The sequence below is a fragment of the Capra hircus genome, chromosome 2 (assembly GCF_001704415.2).
Source record: "Capra hircus breed San Clemente chromosome 2, ASM170441v1, whole genome shotgun sequence".
Taxonomy (NCBI): domain Eukaryota; kingdom Metazoa; phylum Chordata; class Mammalia; order Artiodactyla; family Bovidae; genus Capra; species Capra hircus.
Genome location: NC_030809.1, coordinates 108685845 through 108707447, shown reverse-complemented (window position 1 = coordinate 108707447; position 21603 = coordinate 108685845). Strand labels below are relative to the sequence as shown.

The window sequence follows — 21603 nt, the reverse complement described above, 5'->3', positions numbered from 1 at the left end:
CTCAAATGGTAAAGAATACACCTGCAATGCGGGAGACCTAGGTTCGACCCCTGGGTTGGGAAGATCCCTTGGAAGAGGGCCTGGCAACCCACTCCAGTATTCTTGCCTGGAGAATCCCCATGGACAGAGGAGCCTGGTGGGCTACAGTCCATGGGGTTGCAAAGAGTCGGACACAACTGTGAGACTAAGCACAGCACAGCACACAAAGATAGGCAGGTAGAATGGGCGTCCTAGACCCTGCTGGACGCTGGGCCCTGTGTGCCTTGACTTCTTCACCAAAATATAAGCCTCCTAGTTCTACCACAGGGAGAAGGCAATGGCACCCCACTCCAGTACTCTTGCCTGGAGAATCCCAGGGACGGGGGAGCCTGGTGGGCTGCAGTCCATGGGGTTGCTAAGAGTCGGAGACGACTGAGCGACTTCAGTTTCACTTTTCACTTTTCACTTTCCTGCATTGGAGAAGGAAATGGCACCCCACTCCAATGTTCTTGCCTGGAGAATCCCAGGGACGGGGGAGCCTGGTGGGCTGCCGTCTCTGGGGTCGCACAGAGTCGGACACGACTGAAGTGACTTAGCAGCAGCAGTTCTACCACAGAGCCTTTTCCTGCTGTTCAAGAAAAGTGAAGGACTGTGGTTTCAAATTACATGCCACTTTAAAAGTCAGAAAGCCAGAAAATCATGTTCTCACTCCAATCTCCAAGCTTTTCTCTAAAGAAAGAGAAATTATATTATTATACATTATCATAATTTAAATTATTTTAAAATAGAAATAGAACCTAGATAAAAAGCATGTGGTACCCTAGGGTATTACATACATTTGGAATAGTATTATTTGACTAGGCAGGGGAATTCAATTCATTTTTGCCAACCTTTAACACAGAAAAATTCAAAAAGTAATTACTTTTCTCAAGCTTTTACCATGTGTTCAGTGTTTCTTAGGTATTTCACAGAGATTATTTTATTTAACTCTTATGACAAATCTTCCAAGTTTTTAAGATTATTAGCCTTTTTACAGATAAGGAAACTGAGGTTTAGAGGGTAAAGTATAGAAACGGTTTGTCCATTAAGGAAAGAGGTCCTAATTTTCCAACTAACATTTGATACAGAACTCAGCATGTAGTAAATACTCAAAAATGTTTGCTGAATCACATAAGTATTGGGGAGAAACAGAAATAAGCAACAAAGTTTTAGATTTTAGTACACCAGAGGTTTGGCCAGGACTCATCTCAACCCTTTATAATTTAAGATAAAACAATATTTCATTTTTTAATCAGTTAAATTTAAACAACACACACAAGTTCAAGTCCTGCTTCAGAATTAAAATCAATGAGAACTGAAATCAGTTCAAATTGGACACATTTTCACAATTAAAATTAGTAATGGGAAAATGAGAAAATCTTAGATGAAACCTACCAACTGAATGAATAACCAAAGAAAAAGAGGACTGTCCCTTTGCAAAGGAAACATGAAGAACAAGTTGGAGGAAATTCTGTATTTGGCAGCTTCTTGAGGTCTGTATGTACCCCATACAGTGTTTCAGGTACAAATTTAAGCCTCTCACATCTTCTTTCACAAAACAGGGCATGAACCACACTCACCCCACACTGAGGACTTCTTACTTGGCTTCTGTGTTTCTAGAAATGGTACCTCAATCTTCACGTCATTGGGTTGGATCTAAGAAAAGCTAGAAAGCACTTTCACAATGCCGACCCTCTCCAGCCAGTCATCTACTCTTGTTCCCACCCTTCTACCCAGAGAGAAGAAAGGAACACCTAAAAGAAAGACCAGTGATGGCTGGGGAGGAAAGCTAGTTTCCATTGACCAGAAGCACCAAACAGACCCAGCTTAAGCAAGGAATCTGCACACTTAGTGACTCTCCCAGCATTCAGAACAATAAGAACCCTGGAAGGGCCCCACTGTAGGATGATCACCTGTTATTCCACAGCTGCTGCTGCTGCTGCTGCTGCTGCTGCTGCTGCTGCTGCTGCTGCTGCGTCACTTCAGCCGTGTCTGACTCTGTGCAACCCCACAGACGGCAGCCCACCAGGCTTCCCCGTCCCTGGGATTCTCCAGGCAAGAACACTGGAGTGGGTTGCCATTTCCTTCTCCAATGCATGAAAGTGAAAAGTGAAAGTGAAGTCACTCAGTTGAGTCTGACTCTTCGCAACCCCATGGACTCCAGCCTACCAGGCTCCTCTGCCCATGGGATTCTCCAGGCAAGAGTACTGGAGAGGGGTGCCATTGCCTTCTCCGGTTATTCCACAGCTATCGCTAGACAAATATGGTTTCCCTGTATCCAAAGATTGAAATTCCACAAAGAAAATTCAATATTTTATATACTTCCATATTAATTTTGTCACTCAAATCCATCGTAAAATGCATTTACAAGAAGCTATCTACATGGACCAATTCTTAAATTTGTTTATCTCAAATCTGGTTTGCTCACCCACAAGTACCCGTTATAATAAGATGACTCAGCCCTGTCCCCAGGGAGTGCTACACACACAGGTTGTACCTTCTTCCTCTCCTAAACTCCAGTACCAGAACACAGCAATTTTGTGCTCTTTACTTTCAAATCCCCCAGCCCCTAGCCTCTGCCATAGACAGGCCCTTTGTAACCCCTTGAGAAACCTAAGTGAATTAAGTCCTGTAGGTGCTCGATTTTTTTTTCTGGATTTTCTGAGACAATCTTTATTTCAAATAATCACTTGTTCCCAAAAGCATACAAGCACACTCATGTTTTCCTGACTGCATGTCCCACTTTGTTTTGCCTTTTTAATGTTGGATAGACTGCAGAGTGCTGAGTTAATGATATATTACTAGTTTTCACGGGTCCCCTACTCTGATTTTTTTCCTGTAAAATATGATACAGTTGGTATAGCCAATGGTTCAGTTCAGTTGCTTAGCTGTGCCCTACTCTTTGCAACCCCAGGGCTGCAGCGTGCCTGTCCATCACCAATTCCTGAAGCTTGCTCAGTCTCACGTCCATCAAGTCAGTGATGCCAACCATCTCATCCTCTGTCGTCCCCTTCTCCTCCTGCCTTCAATCTTTTCCAGCATCAGGGTCTTTTCTAATGAGTCAGTTCTTCACATCAGGTGGTATAGCCAATAGTGAGGTAATAATTTAACTTTCTTTCTTTTTCCCTTGGGTGTTTAATTTCTGCATGTGTGTGGTGGGAGTGGAGTGGGGTTGGGGAGAAGAGGTCATCATGACAATCCTATGCACTCTTCAGAGGACAAGGCAAAAGGCTGGAAGGCAGACCACACACGAGCAGGGGAGGTGCCTGCTCAAAATCACCTCTAGGAGGTATCTCCCAATGAGAGATTTACGTTCAACGAGCAAGTTTTTTTTTTTCCCAACAACAAGATGAACAGTTCAATTTTAATCATACATTGGTATGAGGCACTGATAATAAAAGCCAATTCCATTCCTACATGAGCCAAGTACGTAGCAAACATGGGATTTTTGTGAAAGCAGGTAAAGCGAGACCATTTTAGAAAAAGGTCAGATGGCCCTAGTTATGTACTTATAGAAGAAAGGGTGGGAAGGAATGCCCTAGGTCTCAGCCTGGCAATAGGGCTGCAGTTGCCTCTTGAGTCTTCCTCTCCCAGTCACCCTCATGGTGACCGCAGTTCCCCAAACCCACCACATCCCTTGGGCTATTTATCTTCCTGAAGCAGGCTTGGCACCTTCATTCTTTCTCTACCTGGCCAAGGTAATCATCCTTAAAAATTCAGCAGTGTCACCTCCTCCAGGGAGCCTTTTCTGCTCCTTTCCTCCTCATCTCTATATTCCCTAGGACTACAGGTACACCTTGGAGATACAGTGGGTTCAGTTGAAGATCACTGCAATAAAGCAAACAGCCCAACAGTGATTTAAATGACTTTTTTGGTTTCCTAGTGCATGTAAGTTATGTTTACAATATACCACAGTCTATTAAGTCTATTATGTCTTAAAAAATGTACAAATCTTAGTTTAAAAATACCATTCTGCTAAAAAGAGCCAAAACATACTAGTAACATCAAAGACCACTGATCATCATAATAAATACAATAATGAAGAAAAGTTAGAAAGATTGTGAGAATTACCAAAATGTGACACGTACACACAAAATGTAGCATCAAAGGAGCAAATGCTGTTAGAAAAATGATGCCAAAAGCCTTGCTCGATGCAGAGCTGCCACAAATTTTCAATTGGTAAAAAATACAATATCTGCAAAGTGCAATAAAACGAAGCCCAATAAAGCAAGAGATGCCTATATTTGAAAGACAATAAACTCGAGGTTCTAATTAAATTTAGTCGTAAGGCAAGCCAATGTGCTATAAAAGATACAATAACTGGTTGACAGCTTGGTCTCATTTCTCCATGGATGCAGAAATCCTATGTCTTAGCCTTCAGAATGGGCTACACAGTGGCAGAGAGTTAAACCCACATTTCCCATAGAACTCTAGAACAGCTATCAATGGACATGTGACAACATACCAAGAATTAAAACAATCCTGTCTTTCTTTTTAACGAAGGAAGAAACTTTAGTAAAAAAGAAAAAGTACAATGCTAAATGAGGAAATGAATCAACAAGCAAAAAGTGTTTATACTGTGAACAAAAGACTTCAAAGATAATAGCTTAGGTACAACCCACAAAATAAAATTAGCTATTGGCACAGTATTGCCATGAATCAACACCCATTTTAAATGTATTCAAGTATTTTGCATTTTGCAATATAGTCTTTTCCTTTTTCATATTCATTCAATTTTGTCACTAATTTTCTCTACTGTATCTCTGAAGGCAAAACTGCTTTATGGCTAATTAGTTATATGGCAAAAATGCTTGTGGCAAAGATGTTTACAGCAAGGATGCTTATGGCGGAAATGCCAGACACGAGCTGCATGGTTCTGGGTTGGTTACTCCACTCCTCTTTGCTTTGGTTTCTTCATAGGTAAGAAAGGTTTTTAAGGCTGAACACATTACAGAGGGTGGTGATGAGGGTTAAGTGTAAAGGCCCCATTACGGAATCCAGAATATAACATAACCTTGGTGAATATATATTTATTTCCCCTCCTTGTTGGGAGTCTAGTTTTCCTACCTGCATTAGGTATCTACCACATCTGAAAGATGGAAGATGAAAACATGAATTTTCATTATATCTGGAGCTAAATAAAGAGAGTGCAAGCATTATCAGAATCCTGCAGATTAGCCAAGACTTGCGTACTAACCTTTATTTTTTAATTAGAGGAAAACTGCTCTACAATGTTGTGTTGGTTTCTGCTGTACAACAATTATGGCTGATTCACGTACTAACCTTTAATGCCAACTCTGCTGCTAGCCTTGACCTGTGTGTCGTGGTGCACCACATGTGTGGCACGCAGAAATTGCCTCACTCACAGTGCATCCTCCACACAACAGTATCATTAAATTTCTACATAGTTGAGCCCTAAGCACAGTGTATAACCTCCCATCAGTGGGCAACTGCTCTGCTCTGAGTCAGTATATGGGCAAAATAAGAAAAATTGGCCAAATTTGAAGTGATTTTCTAAAATAGTTTGCTCATATCCTGACAGCCCTAAAGACAAAGCCAGCAGCTCAAGTTGTATTTAGAATGAAAATAATTAGCTTTAATTGCTTTTAGCTAAGTTTCCAATCACATGGAGAGCTCATTATGAATTTAGATTCGGGGAGGCCTTAACTTGCTTCCCTGATAGTCATTTGGAATCTGTTCAAATCTTTCCAAAAGAGACAAGGCTGGACCTCCTGTTGTTCTCTTCCAAGTACCTACCCTCCCCACTATCACCATCTCACAGAGAAACTCATTCACCCCTTACATTAGTAGGTGGTATAGTCAAATGTCAGGAGTCACATGCTATGTTTCAACTTTCAAGATGTGTGTGCATACTCAGTTGCTCAGTTTTTCTGACTCTTTGAGACCCTATGGACTGTAGCTCACCAGATTCTTCTGTTTCCCAGGCAAGCATACTGGAGTGGGTTACCATTTCCTTCTCCAGGGGATCTTCCCAATCCAGGGATCGAATGCATACCTCCTGCGTGTCTGCTTTGGCAGGGGGATTCTTTACCACTGAGCCACCTGGGAAGGCCAACTTTTAAGACAAGTATGTTAAATTAGTGATGATAGAGGATTCTTTTACACCTCCTGTCTGCCCCTGGCTAAAGAATGTGGCCATCATGAGTTAATCACAGAAGGGAGAATAGCTCGGAGGAAGCAGAAGGCAAGTGGCCCTGCAACAACACCAGGCAGGAGGTGAGTGCAAAGTGGGGGGCAGGGGCAAAAGACAAAAGAGAAGGGGAGGAGGGGAAAACCACACTGGATTCCCAAGGAGAAGCAACAGCACTTCCTTTTCAACAACCTAAAATACAGTTCTCCTGACGGCAAATTAATAACAAGACTCAGAAAATCCCATGGCTGGAGCAATAAAGAAGTCCTAGAAAGGAGCCATATCACTTAAGTCTTGTAGCTCATGGCTCTCTAGCTAAGGTACTTAACAACTGTACTAAAAACAGAATCAACTGCCTGGTGAGTCCCACAAAGTCAGAAGCTGATGCTTACCCAACTCTGCAGCCTGCTTGAAAGGGAACCAGGCACTGAGAGACTCTCGTTTAATCCCCTAAATAGGAATCATTTCCCCTTGACAGAAGAGGTATCTGGGAAACTTACCATATTCGCTAAGGGTAACAGAACTTGAGCCAGGACATGGACCTGCTGCTGCTGCTAAGTCACTTTAGTCGTGTCCGACTCTGTGTGACCCCATAGACAGCAGCCCACCAGGCTCCCCTGTCCCTGGGATTCTCCAGGCAAGAACACTGGAGTGGATAGGACATGGACCAGGTAATCTGATTTCCGTCCTCAAATATGTACAAGATCCATTGCCCCCTTAACCTTTCACCTGCACTTAGGAGGTAACCAACAAACATTACCTAAACAGCAAACTCTGTCCCCAGAAGCCACACTGACCTCCTAAGGCTGCTCGGACTATCCCAGCCCCAGCAGAGACGGCTTTACCAAAGCCAGCACTACGGGAAACCCGGCTTTGTTCCTCCCTCCCTCCTGGTGGAGACAAGCTGTGTCCTTCTCAGAATCGCCTGGGCAAGTTTTAAATCTCTGTGGTTCAAAGATATTCACTGTGTGTTCTGACATTTTTCATGGGGTGCTTCAAAAGCCTGGGCTTCTAGAGGCACAGCAGGCCTGGCTCCCTGCTGGAGCAGGACACCTTTTCTCATCCACTTCTGTCATATCGCTACTTAGCAGCCAGCCAAAGGCTCCAATGCTCTGAACTCAGGTGGATTTTGCATCTCTTTTGTATGTGTCAGTAAAGCCCAAGTTGACAGCCCTGTGAGCCCACATGGATTCTGCCGCCCTTGGGGTTCCACAGGATGAAAGAGTTTTGCTCTAAATTGAGAAGCTGTTTCCCATGCATCTCCTTGGATTTCTCCTCTCCAAATGGTAAATGCCACAGCCACCTCTGCCAGGGACGGTGCCCACAGCCAGCGCATGGGTGTGACAGGCTATAGTCTTCCCCTGGGAACCATGGAGGATTAGTTCCAGGATGCCTACAGATACCCAAATCTTCAGATGCTTCAATCCCTTTTAATAATGGCATAGTACAGCCAGTCCTCTGTACCTGCAGGTTACAGAGGCATGGGTCCCACATCTGCAGACACAGGGCTCACTGTACTAGCTATTTGTTGCTTCTCCTGTCACACGAATGTGACTAACAGAGTCCAATGATGTGGAAGGCAGCTAACATTTACTACCCGCTTACTATGTGCAAGACACCTCTCTAAACACTTTATATATGTTAATTCCTTTTAGGCTTCACAAAGGCCCCATGAGGCAGGCACTACTGTTATGCCTGTTTCACAAACAACGAAACTGAAGCTTAGGGTGGTCAGACAACTCTCCCAAACACCCCCACATACCTCTTTATATTAGAGAAGAGACTCAAACTCACAGACCTGGCTCCTAGAGTTCACTACATCATAGTCCTGCTGTAAACCATATGCTGAAATCATAAATGTCTCCCAACATTGCTTGGGCGTAACATGAATTTCACATTAGCTTACATGCAATTTAATCTGCCAGAAACACTAGGTGGAAGCAGAAAACTATAATGAGTTGAGCTAGGAGGAGGAAGGAGGCAGTGTAGGAATACGCAAAACACACACATACATGCACACACACACGCACACACACACACACGCCCCTCAACAACTCCAAGCTACTTCAGTTCACATGTGTCGCGAGATAAACCACCATTGTTACAACTTTCTCTCCCATTTCAGATCACCCTCCTCCCACCCCCTCAAGCAGCTTACGAGCTAGAACCCCTCACACACTGTTTTGGATGGCATTCATATATTCAAGCCCTAACCCCTAATGGGACGGTATTTGGAAACAGACCTTTGAGGAAGTAACTAAGGTTAAATTAGGTTGTAAGAGTAGCAAACTAGTCCAGTATGACTGGTGTCCTTACAAGAAGAGGGAAGGACCCCGTGAAGACACAGGGAGAAGGCAGCCACATGCAAGGCAAGGAGAGAGGCCTCCAGAGAAGTCAACCCTGTCACATCTTGATCTTGGACTTCCAACCTCTGGAACAGCAGGCAATACATTTCTGTTGTGTAAGCCACTCCGTCTGTGCTATTTAATTATGCATCCCTAACAAATGAACGGCTTCCCTGGTGGTGCAGAGGTTAAAGCATCTCCCTGCAATGTGGGAGACCTGGGTTCGACCCCTGGGTCGGGAAGATCCCCCGGAGAAGGAAATAGCGGCCCACTCCAGTATTCCTGCCTAGAGAACCCCATGGATGGAGGAGCCTGGTGGGCTACAGTCCACGGGTCGCAAAGAGTTGGACACGACTGAGCGACTATGGGCTTCCCTGGTAGCTCAGCTGGTAAAGAATCTGCCTGCAAGACAGGAGACCCCAGTTTGATTCCTGGGTCAGAAAGATCCCCTGGAGGAGGGCATGACAACCCACTTCAGCATTTTTGCCTGGGGAATCCCATGGACAGAGGAGCCTGGCGGGTTACAGTCCATGAGGTCACAAAGAGTTGGACACAACTGAGCGACTGAGCATAGCACAACAAACTAATATACCAAATTATAGGTGGACTTCAGGTCTTTTTCAAGGTAAAGTGCCATATTTATTATAGTCGTCAAGTATTTCTTAGCCATTCAACATGTGTGAAACTATGCTCTGTTTATCAGGTTCCTATCTTTATTTGAAATTTGGCACTGATGATGCTTTGAGCGCTCGGCCCCTGACTCATTTTTCTCATAAGTCCTACATTGTGTTTTTATGTTTTTAAGTGCAATTGTGCCTGCCGTGGCGGTTTTTAGGAATATATACATCCTGTTGGGAGAAGGCAATGGCACCCCACTCCAGTACTCTTGCCTGGAAAATCCCATGGGTGGAGGAGCCTGGTAGGCTGCAGTCCATGGGGTCGCTGAGATTCGGACACTACTGAGCGACTTCCCTTTCACTTTTCACTTTCATGCGTTGGAGAAGGAAATGGCAACCCACTCCAGTGTTCTTGTCTGGAGAATCCCAGGGACGGCGGAGCCTGGTGGGCTGCTGCCTATGGGGTCGCACAGAGCTGGACACGACTGAAGCGACTTAGCAGCAGCATACATCCTGTTATAACACAGTGGCTCAACTGCCACTCAGGGGTAAATGATCATAGAGACTGAAGATAAAGCATAACACATAATGCTTCCACAGCCTCAATCAGTGGAAGGCACTGACTCTGGCACACTGAGGAGGCAGGGTCTATAAAAAATCTCAAGGAGGGCAGGAATCATGCTCAGATACATATATGCATGAGTATTTGTGTGGAGAAATCGATACAATACTGTATAAGTAGTAAAAGTGAAAGTGTTTATATCTGGGTGATAGGCTTTGGAGTGTTTTTCCCCAATTTTTAAATAAGCATTATATATACATATATAGAGGGAATATGTCCTCTATAATCAAAGTTGATTGTAATGATTTTCACTATTTTGTTCTAAATTGGATATTAATAACTTTTAAAATAGACTACACAACAATAAGAAATGGCATATAGATTCAAAACCTGGCAGACAAGAATTAAATAAGAACATTAAGCCTTAATAAATTCAGTTACTCCTCCATATACTCTGTCCTTTTCATAACTATCCATGTTAAATAAAATTATTGGGAAAACTACAGAGCCTTGAGAAATCCAGGATTTAAAGAAACTGACCAGCAGTACCTCAGATGCAGTCAGCTCGGCCAAAGAGTGGCCTCTCTGATATTTTTAGTGAAAATCTGTTTTCCTTAATTAGCTGGTACATATGAGTTAGAGGCCTAGCCATATGCCATCAAGGAATGTGAGAGGCTTGATCTAAATGGAAAAGCTGAGTTCACTTTTCACAGATGGTAGGTGTGGAGCAGAAAAATTGAGAAAAGTTTCAAAAGCTTTCTCACAGCAGAAGACTAGACTGTATATAGTTCAGTTCATCAGTCTTCAGAATTTCTGTAGTGAAAGTTACACTCTCGTAAGAACACTAACAGCTTCAAAGAGGGTCTGATGGACTAATGAAACAGTACAGCATCAAAGCACTGTGCCCCAGAAATATTAAAGATGGGCACTGGGCTTCCCTGGTGGCTCAGACAGTAAAGAATCTGCCTGAAAAGCAGGAAACCTGGGTTCAGCCCCTGGGTCTGGAAGATCCCCTGGAGAAGGGAATGGCTACTCACTCCAGTATTCTTGCCTAGAGAATTCCATGGACAGAGGAGCCTGGCAGGCTAGTCCATGGGGTTTGCAAAGAGTCAGACATGACTGAGCAACTAAACACACACACACACACACACTGATTATAGAACTGTTCTAATGCTTCTATTAAATGGCAACTCTTTGGGCAATGGTGACTATGCCTATAGCTATAATATCATTTTTTTTTTTCCTAAAACTCTGACAGAACTGCTAATAATATTGTAATCCTCAAGCAGGGATTTAGCAAACTATGGCTTGCTGGCCACATCCAGTCTGCCATCTGTTTTCCTAGAGCCCATGAGTTAAGAACAGTTTTTAAAATCTTTAATGATTGAAAAAAAAGTTAAGAATAATGCTCCACGGGGGCATCCCTGGTGGTCCAGTGGTTCAGAATCTGCCTTGCAGTGCAGAAGATACCGGTTCAATCCCTGGTCTGGGAGGATCCAACATGCTGCAGGGCAACTAACCCCATAAGCCACAACTACTAAACCCACGTACTTGCAATAGCTGAAGCCCACATGCCCGAGAGCCTGTGCTCCACAAGAGAAGCCACCGCCAGGAGAAGCTTGGGCACTGCAGCTAAGGAGTAGTCCCCACTTGCTGCAACTAGAGAAAAGCCCTCGCACAGCAAGACCCAATGCAGCCAAAAATAAAATAAATTTAAAAAAGAATAATGCTTCATGACCCGTGAAAATGACAAGTTCACATTTCAGTACCATAATTAAAGTTTTATTGGAACCCAGCCACGCACATGTGCTTTGTCTCTGACTGTTTTTGTTGAGACAATAGCTGAGTAGTATTGTGATAAGGTTCATGTGGCTAAAAATATTTCCTTTCCATTTACAGGAAAAATTTGCTGCTCCCTGCTCCAAGTTACAACTGACCTGAATACAAACCATGAATTTAAAACCATTTAAAATAGTCAAGAATAGTCATGAACATCTAGACGTTCACTGACTCAACCAAATTTGAACAATAACTAGATGTGTAACTACATACTTTAAAAGTTGTTCATCAATCCAAGGACTATTGTATATTAATGGTAAACAATCATCACAACAGTAAGAAAACAACTCTACAATGTACTTTTCAAGAACTATGAGGTTGTCCTTCAATTTTTTTAAGGACTAATTTTTTCCAGACTTAGGATCAGCATCAATGCTTTGTCAGTCAAAAATCCCAGTACCAAAAAAATAAATAAATAAAGACGACATTCCTTTAAAAGATAATACTTTCTTATTCTTTACTTTAAAAATTACATCAATCTTCAGGAACCTTTGGTAGCTACTTTGTAAATGAGGCTCATGTCATGATCTGATGGAGAAAGAAAATAAGTTACATTTTCTCTTTGGCAAAATTTCACCCATCATAAGACTGTAAAATACATGGAAGATTCTAGAACAGTTTACAATCATTCAGTTGTTGTCGGATTTTTTTTTTCTGCAAACAGGTGGCTGGGTTATGAAAACTTGTTGAATATATTCACCACACAATTTCCTCAGATCAAAGATTGATCTGAAATAAAGGAATATACATCTCAATTCATTGTATCCTTAGAGCCCTATTTCCTCTCCTCAACCCCATCAATGATTAGGCTCCACATTCTTCCATAGGTCTCAAGACAGCATCGATAACTTGTCCAAGTAAAACAGCTAGCAAATAAAAATAGTGATTGAGCTGGTGGCATGTGGGCAACTGGTTAGGCCACTCCTACCTCACTGTTGAGTTATCCTTACTTCAAGGGAATCACAAATTAAGATCACAGTGGGACTCTTTTGCAGAAATAAAGTCACAATTCCAAAAGGTTTTGGGTTTTTTGGGGGGGCACAGCGGACTTTCATTTCACAGCACTCTTTTGAGAAAGCCACAGCCAAGGAAGAGGAAGTGATCCTCCCTTGGGGGATGCAGCTCATCCTGGTAGGCAGGACCCTGCCTGGGCCAGTTCGTGGGACCCTTTCTGCCCGTCCTTTACCTGGCTGCCAGAAGGTTCCCTATTTTGGGCAATGTGCTGCCACTGAACAGAAGCATCCACATATGGCAGCACTTGGGGGAGTTTTAATCAGCACCAACACTAAAATGGAATTCCTAAAGAAAAGACTGCACTCAAAATGTCAGCAAATTTGAAAAAACTCAGCAGTGGCCACAGGACTGGAAAAGGTCAGTTTTCATTCCAGTCCCAAAGAAGGGCAATGCCAAAGAATGTTCAAACTACCAGACAATTGCACTGATTTCATATGCTAGTAAGGTTATGCTCAAAATCCTTCAAGCTAGGTTTCAGCAGTACATGAACTGAGAACTTCCAGATGAACAGGCTAGATTTAGAAAAGGCAGAAGAATTAGAGATCAAATTATCAACATTCACTAGATCAGAGAGAAAGCAAGGAAATTCCAGAAGAACATCTGTTTCTGCCTCATTAACTATGCTAAAGCCTTTGACTGGGCAGATCACAACAAACTGGAAAATTCTTAAAGAGATGGGAGTACCAGACCACCTTACCTGTCTCGTGAGAAACCTGTATGTGGGTCAAGAAGCAACAGTTAGAACCAGACATGGAATAACTGACAGCTTCGAAACTGTATTTTTGTCTCTCTCCATATTTAACTTATATGCAGAGTGCATCATGTGAAATCCAGGCCTGGATGAATCACAAGCCGGGATCAAGATTGCCAGAAGAAATATCAACAACTTCAATAATGCAGATGATACCACTCTCATGGCAGAAAGCGAAGAGGAACTAACGAGCCTTTTGATGAGGGTGAAAGAGGAGAGGGAAAAAGTTGGCTTAAAACTCAACTTTCAAAACATGAAGATCATGGCATCCAGTCCCATCACTCTGTGGCAAATAGAAGGGGAAAAATGGAAGCAGTGGCCGATTTTGTTTTCTTGGGCTCCAAAATCACTGTGGATGGTTGGTGACTACAGCCATGAAATTAATAGACGCTTGTTCCTCGGAAGGAAAGTGATGGCAAACCTAGACAGCATATTGAAAAACAGACATCATTTTGCTGACAAAAATCTGTATAATCAAAACTATGGTTTTTCCAGTAGGCATGTACAGATGTGAAAGCTGGATCATAAAGAAGGCTGGGGACTGAAGGATTGATGCTTTCAAATTGTGGTGCTAGAGAAGACTCTTGAGAGTCCCTTGGACAACAAGGAGATCAAACCAGTCAATCCTCAAAGAAATCAATCCTAAATATTTATTGGAAGGAGTGTTGCTGAAGCCGAAGCTCCAATACTTTGGCCACCTGATGCAAAGAGCCAACTCACTGGAAAGGACCCTGATGCCAGGAAAGATTGAAGGCAGAAGGAGAAGGGCATGACAGAGGATGAGATGGCTGGATAGCATCACCAACTCAAAGGACATGAATTTGAGCAGACTCCAGGAGATAGTGGAGGACAGAGAAACCTGGCATGCTGCAGTCCATGGGGTGGCAAAGAGTAGGACATGACTTAGTGACTGAGCAGCAACAACATAGAAAAGACAGTCTCAGGCCCTCATCTTACAAGAGTCCATATGGAGCAAGCTGCAACCCAATTCAATTTAGGAGAAACTTGTTGGTTCTAAGTGAGAGCTTTTAGCCAGAGGGATCCATGGTTTGAGGCTATGGAAACTTTGCCTTCCTCCTCTAACAGCTATATCAAGATAATATAAAAATAAATAATATTTTCAATAAAAATAAAACTTTCAGAATAAATGTCATCTCCTTTTTATAAACTGTTCACTCACTCTTGAAAATCTCTATTTCAGTTGCCAATAAGGATTTAAAATCTTCTGGAAGAAATATTCATCAAAACTTACACAGCTGCTGATGACTGACATCAAGCATGAAGGGAAAAAAAAAATCACATCAATGTTTCAACACACTACTCGCAGAACAACTTCTATTCAGTCCATCTGTACTAAATGGGTGTGCCAAAAATTGGACAGGCCAACAGATGGCTACCAGCATTGTTTCGCATGCATATCAGTGCTGTTCTACACTGCTAAAAGACGAAGCATGCTCCCCTGAAGGAATTCTATAGTTTCTAAAATAATAACTTACATAACAGAAAAACTAGAGAATCTTCACATTTGAGCCTAGATCCACAAGCCCCAAATCTGTGCTGTCTTGCAAATTTGAATTTTAGTGCTTTTGAAAAGCAGTCATCTCTTTTCAGAGATTAGTGCTTCTTAACCAGGGATGTGTTATTATAAGTATTCAGGGTATTCCTTCCAAGATAGGCCCTCACTTGGGTCAGCACACAGAATAAGACATTCGGAGGCGGGGCCTAGGCGTGTGTATTTTGAAAAGCACACCAGGTGCCTGTGAAGTGCATCCCTGATTAAGAACAAGCTTTCCAGATCATCTTTTATACTGATGAGCAAATAACCATGACATACACATCTGCACACATAGACCAATATAATTTTGCTTAATTCCTCAAGGTGTTGTCTCAATGTTCTCCTTTGCCACCTCAATCTTTCCTCTTAACTCTTGTCTTTGAAGTTGTCTCACTGTTCAGTAATTTTCCCAGACAAATTTTAAGCCAAATGGTGTCTATATTAGGCACTCTTCATTTGGGGAGGCAGGATGCCAACTTAGATCAGCAAACCCTTCCAAAATAACGCCTTCATAACATACAGTCACTTAAAAAATACTTATTCAGCAGACTCTATATGTTGTAATAAAGGCTGAGAAGAATGTGAGAAAAACAAGGTACAATTCTTGTGTCCTCAAGGAGCACATGTGATACAATTAGGGTGAAAATATACAGACAAGCTAGGAAAAGCTAAATATTCACATAAACAAAGCATGTTGTTCAGTTCAGTTCAGTCACTCAGTCGTGTCCGACTCTTTGTGACCCATGAACCGCAGCATGCCAGGCCTCCCTGTCCATCACCAATTCCCGGAGTTCACCCAAACCCATGTCCATCGAGTCAGTGATGCCATCCAACCATCTCATCCTCTGTCATCCCCTTCTCCTCCTGCCTTCAATCTTTCCTAGCATCAGGGTCTTTTCAAATGAGTCAGCTCTTCGCATCAGGTGGCCAAAGTATTGGAGTTTCAGCTTCAACATCAGTCCTTCCAATGAAGACCCAGGATTGATCTCCTTTAGGATGGACTGGTTGGATCTCCTTGCAGTCCAGGGGACTCTCAAGAGTCTTCTCCAACACCACAGTTCAAAAGCATCAATTCTTCAGTGCTCAGCTTTCTTTATAGTCCAACTCTCACATCCATACATGACCACTAGAAAAACCATAGCCTTGACTAGATGGACCTTTGTTGGCAAAGTAATGTCTCTGCTTTTTAATATGCTGTCTAGGTTGGTCATAACTTTCCTTCCAAAGCATGTTGATTCAGTATTAAATGACTAGTACTTACAATAAAAACTCTGAAAATTCAGAACTAGTGCTTACTCCAGATCCAACTGTCAAGGCAGATTACTGAGAAGGCCTGCGGTTTGAAGAATGGGTCAGGAATAAAAGGGTGTGGCAGAGGAATGCAGGTGTTCCATGCCAAGAACATATCACAAACCGAGGCAGGAATGACCAAGGAATGGGCAGTGAAAACAGTCCCCTAGAAGGAAAGGGGTCATTTGGGTGGCCAATACCAAACAAATAAAAGCCAGGCTCTAGTTTTCAGATTAAAGAACCTAAGATATTGTTGTTGTTTAGTCGCTCAGCCATGTCTGCCTCTTCGTGACTTCATGGACTACAGCATGCCAGGCATCCCTGTCCTTCACTATCTCCTGGAGCTTACTCAAACTCGTGTCCATTGAATTAGTGATATCATCCAACCATTTCATCTTCTGTTGTCCCCTTCTCCTGCTTTCAATCTTTCCCAGTATTAGAGTCTTTTCTAATGAGTCAGCTCTTCACATCAGGCAGCCAAAATATTGGAGCTTCGTCTTCAGCATCAGTCTTTCCAATGAATATTCAGGGTTGATTTCCTTTAGGATTGACTGGTTTGATCTCCTTGCTGTCCAAGGGACTCTCAAGAAGGTTCTCTAGCACCACAATTCAAAAGCATCAATTCTTCAGCATTCAGCCTTCTTCATGGTCCAACTCTCACATCCATACATGACTATAAAAACCACGACTATACAGACCTTTGTTGGCAAAGTAATGTCTCTGCTTTTGAACAAACTGTCTAAAAAAAATGAATAAACTGTCTAGGTTTGTCATAGCTTTTCTTCCAAGGAGCAAGCATCTTTTAATTTCATGGCTACAGTCACCATCTGCAGTGATTTTGGAGCCCAAGAAAATAAAGTCTGTCACTGTTTTCATTATTTCTCCATCTATTTGCCATGAAGTGATGGGACTGGATGCCATGATCTTATTTTTTTGAATGTTGAGTTTTATGCCAGCTTTTTCACTCTCCTCTTTAACCTTCATCAAGAGCTTCTTGATTTATCTATAAGATTTATCTTACAGAAAAATCATTAAGTTGTAAACCAAAAGATCATGGAGATAGTAGTATTTTAGGAAACCGTAATTTTTTGTAGCAAACAAAATATCTGTAAGTATGAGATACATAAGAGACCTAGGAGAGGAATTAGGATCAGCGCCATAGCAGTTGGCTTTACAAAGAACATGGCAGAAAGTGAAGAGGAACTAAAAAGCCTCTTGATGAAAGTGAAAGTGGAGAGTGAAAAAGTTGGCTTAAAGCTCAACATTCAAAAAACGAAGATCATGGCATCCGGTCCTATCACTTCATGGGAAATAGATGGGGAAACAGTGGAAACAGCGTCAGACTTTATTTTGGGGGGCTCCAAAAGGTCCATCTAGTCAAGGCTATGGTTTTTCCTGTGGTCATGTATGGATGTGACAGTTGGACTGTGAAGAAGGCTGAGCACCGAAGAATTGATGCTTTTGAACTGTGGTGTTGGAGAAGACTCTTGAGAGTCCCTTGGACTGCAAGGAGATCCAACCAGTCCATTCTGAAGGAGATCAGCCCTGGGATTTCTTTGGAGGGAATGATGCTAAAGCTGAAACTCCAGTACTTTGGCCACCTCGTGCGAAGAGTTGACTCATTGGAAAAGACTTTGATGCTGGGAGGGATCAGGGGCAGGAGGAGAAGGGACGACAGAAGATGAGATGGCTGGATAGCATCACGGACTCGATGGACGTGAGTCTGAGTGAACTCCAGGAGTTGGTGATGGACAAGGAGGCCTGGCATGCTGCGATTCATGGGGTCGCAAAGAGTCGGACACGACTGAGCGACTGAACTGAACTGAACTGAACTGAATGAAGCTAATGGGAGTGGCTAATTGGGTTGAGTTTCCAGCTGTAACAGAACGGAGGCAGACAAATGACTGGAGAAAGAGGGAAGTCAGACATGAAAGCTAATCAGAGTTTCCAGTGAGAGACAGCAGAATGATGCTGCAGAAGAAACCTCTGCACTGGACAGATAACTTTGGAAGATGCTGATGAAGGGAGCGAAGTAGAATGAGAAAAATAAAGGTCAAATCTGGAGAAGTAGCCCTTTAAAGACCCAGTGAAGATGCAGAACAAATGGTGCGAACAGAGGCCCTTGGAAAGCCAAGAGTAAAAACCTGGTGGCCACTCAGAAGTCAAGAAAGAAGAGAGTTTCAAAGCAAAGTTCAGCAAAGGAGAGGTCAAGGCCACTGGTACAGACTGTTCTAGTCCCAGGAACCCTGATTTATGCCCTAACCCATAGCTGATCTTTCTCCTTTAGTCTTTACTGGCTGTCCATACCAAGCATATAGAACACATACACATTAATCTCTTAGTGTCTATAATGGATCCACACATACTTAGATATTCCTGTGACACTACCATATGAAGCTTCTTGAGGGAGGAGATCCTAATCAATACTGTATGTACCACCCACCCGTACTGTGTTTTCACATTACCAAGTCTCTAGTAATCATTTAAAAAGTTTTAACTGATTATAACTATGAACATCCAGGTAATTGTGGAATGCAGATAAAAATGAGCTCAATTCCGGAAGAAGACACTGGTACACTGCTTAGCCTTGCTATTCAAAATGTGGTCAACGGACCAGTGGAATCACCTGGGAACTTGTTAAATATTCAATTTTGGCTGCTATCCCAGACTGAGCAACTGAATCAGATGCATTTTAACAAGATCCAGGTGATTGATTCCTGTGATCCTGGCACAGAAAGTGGTGTTGACTCTATAGAATGTAAAGGGATTGCACTGAGCCCCCAAAGAAGTTGAAGGAAAGGAAGATGGCACGAATTCACCCCATGGGCATGTGCCTAGACCCTGTATGTGTGGGTGCTCAGTCGTGTCTGACTCTTTGCAACCCCGTGGACTGTAGCGCACCAGGGTTCTCTACCCATGGAATTTTCTGGAGTGGGTTGCCATTTCCTACTCCAGGGGACAATCCCGACCCAGGGATCGAACCTGTGTCTCTTGCATCTCCTGCACTGGCAGGCAATTCTTTACCACTAGCACCACCTCAGAAGCCCTCTTCACCTCTACTCAGACCTGCTGCTCAGAAATGGAGCCCAGGCCCTTTGTGCACGTGGTACAACCAGACCAGGAAGCTATTCCGGCTTTTGATCAGGAGCCCAGATCCATAAATCCTTCTTCCATAAACTGCCACTAGTTCAATTATAGGAAGGGCTTTGCATATTCTATCTGCTAGGTTGTTTGTCCAGATTTTATAAATATTCTGACCTTCTGAAGACCCTGTTTATGTTTCCCATATTTGTCCAGCCTGAGGATTTATGATATTATTCTGCCTCTCATTCATTTATCCCATAAAATTACATTTCCCTCTAAGCTTTAGATTGCAATTGTTAACATACTTTTTTCAGCATAATTGAAAGCTAAACTTGAAAATGCAACTTTGACCCCAAAAGGAAAGAGCTATACTGACAGCATTATTGTTTAAGGGACCAGGTATCAGGAAAAAGCTCCCAAAGAAAAGCCCTGTTAGACAAAGGCAGTCTCATCTCAAAGGATGAAGACCACGTAGAGCAACCAGTCTCGAGGCAGAATCTTGCCTTTGTTGGGGATGTGCTTTATGCTTCAATATGTTTTTCTCTAACTTTTCTACAGATGTGGATTTTGAGTGTTACTAGTTCAAAATAACACTGTGCTCAAAGAATTCTCTGCAGGCCTTTTACTATTTTTAACAGCTTTATTGACTTCTAATTTACACATCAAAAAGTTCACATTTCAGAAATGGAAGAGACTTTCAGTCTACCCCGCACTTCAAGCAATGCTTCATTGAACTCACCAAAGAATATAATATAGCCATTTCTTAAAACTCCAGGAAGACAGGACATTATCATGACCCTCTGATAATATATCCTAGTATCTCAGCTTTTATCAGTGGAAAGTACATCATAACAATAAAAGTCCCCTCTATTAAAATGCAAAATATAAAAGTAATGGCTTTTTGTGCTGCATTTCAAAGGTAGTTGACTGAAAATACCACTGTAGGCCTTGTAATCTGCCTGCTGTGTTGAAACTCCACTAGGAAGCAAACTTCATTTACTGCATTCAGATGTAGAAATCACAAATTCTGACAAACTACTATCCCCCAGTTTTTCAGGGACTACTTTTTCCCACCAGAAGGCATGCTTTTGGCGGCTGGGGCTGGGTGGGGCGGGGGGTGGGGGGCGGCGGGTCCTGCTGGAGCCTGCACCAAGCCATTATTTTTCACCTCAAGGATGAAATGAATAAGTTAAACAGGTTTTTCTTTCAAAAAAATAAAGAGCAACTCACATGCTCTCGCAGAACCTCTTCAGTGTGCTTGGTTTCTCCTGGTTGCGTCTTTGTCGGAACCAGCGTTGAATGCTGCGAACATCCCAGTCCAGCTGCTTGGAGAGGCCCTCCAATCTCTTTTCATCAGGATGCTATGAAACAAGGTACCAGGAAAACATTTTCATCTTCACTATAAACAGATCTGCCCTGGTCTATACTGGAGATAACTGGTTTCCCTGTATTTTCTATCCACTACTTAGCTGGCTATATTGAATACTGAGGACCAAGGCCCTCCATCAGCAGCATGAACAAAGACAACCATTTAGGACAAGAAAAGTCGCTCATTATGAAACAACACTGAAAATATAAATCTCACTCTAATGCTTGTACTTCTTATCAGCAACAAAGACTCAGTGAAATGGCCAACTGGCTAAGCCAGCTCCACCAAGCTACCAGGAAAGGAATTAAGTAAAGGTGAGTTGGCCAAAAGACCTCATTCAAATATTTCACTTTCTCAGGAGAAAATACTGTGCCAATTATCAAATATCAAAACAATGTAGGACAGACAAAAAGCCTGGAATAATCCCCAAATATGCTATTTTAGCCTAAGGTACCAATTCCACTTAAAAGACATGTTTTCTCTCTCTTCCTCTTCAATTTCCCGTCTTCACTTCTTTATACATTCATTTTGACTATTCTTTTCTTGGTCTTCCTTTTGACTAGAACTCCATCAGATTTTTTACAATGACTATGCATTACCTGAAAATGCAAACTTGGTGAAGTAGAAAGAGAACCATATAATAGCATCATCGACTCAGCGGACTTGAGTTTGAGCGGATTCCAGGAGGGCTTCCCTGGTAGCTCAGCTGGTAAAGAATCTGCCTGCAACGTATGAGACCCCAGTTCAATCCCTGGATAGGGAAGATCCCCTGGAGCAGGGCATGGCAACCCACTCCAGTATTCTTGCTGGGGAATCCCCATGGACAGAGAAGCCTGGTGGGCTATCTTGCATGGGATTGCAAAGAGTCGGACACGACTGAGTGACTGAACAATAATAATATTACTCTGTTTCTCGTTCCCATTTCTAAAAATTAGGAGATGACAGACATAGGTTCAGTTCTTGTTCTGATGAACTTTCTGAGCCTCAGTTTCCTCACCTGTTCAAAGG

At 42.6% G+C, this 21603-nt stretch overlaps 1 protein-coding gene across 3 annotated transcripts in view; it reads right to left on the bottom strand.

Annotated features, from left to right (window-relative positions):
* CERS6 (ceramide synthase 6) overlaps positions 1 to 21603 on the bottom strand; it is a 348839-nt gene that overhangs the window by 219578 nt on the left and 107658 nt on the right. For all 3 annotated transcript variants that reach the window (XM_018064064.1, XM_018064070.1, XM_005676017.3), the window contains exon 3: positions 20457 to 20587. In XM_018064064.1, the coding sequence (XP_017919553.1) occupies positions 20457 to 20587 (131 nt within the window). The remainder of the gene's footprint in view (positions 1 to 20456; positions 20588 to 21603) is intronic.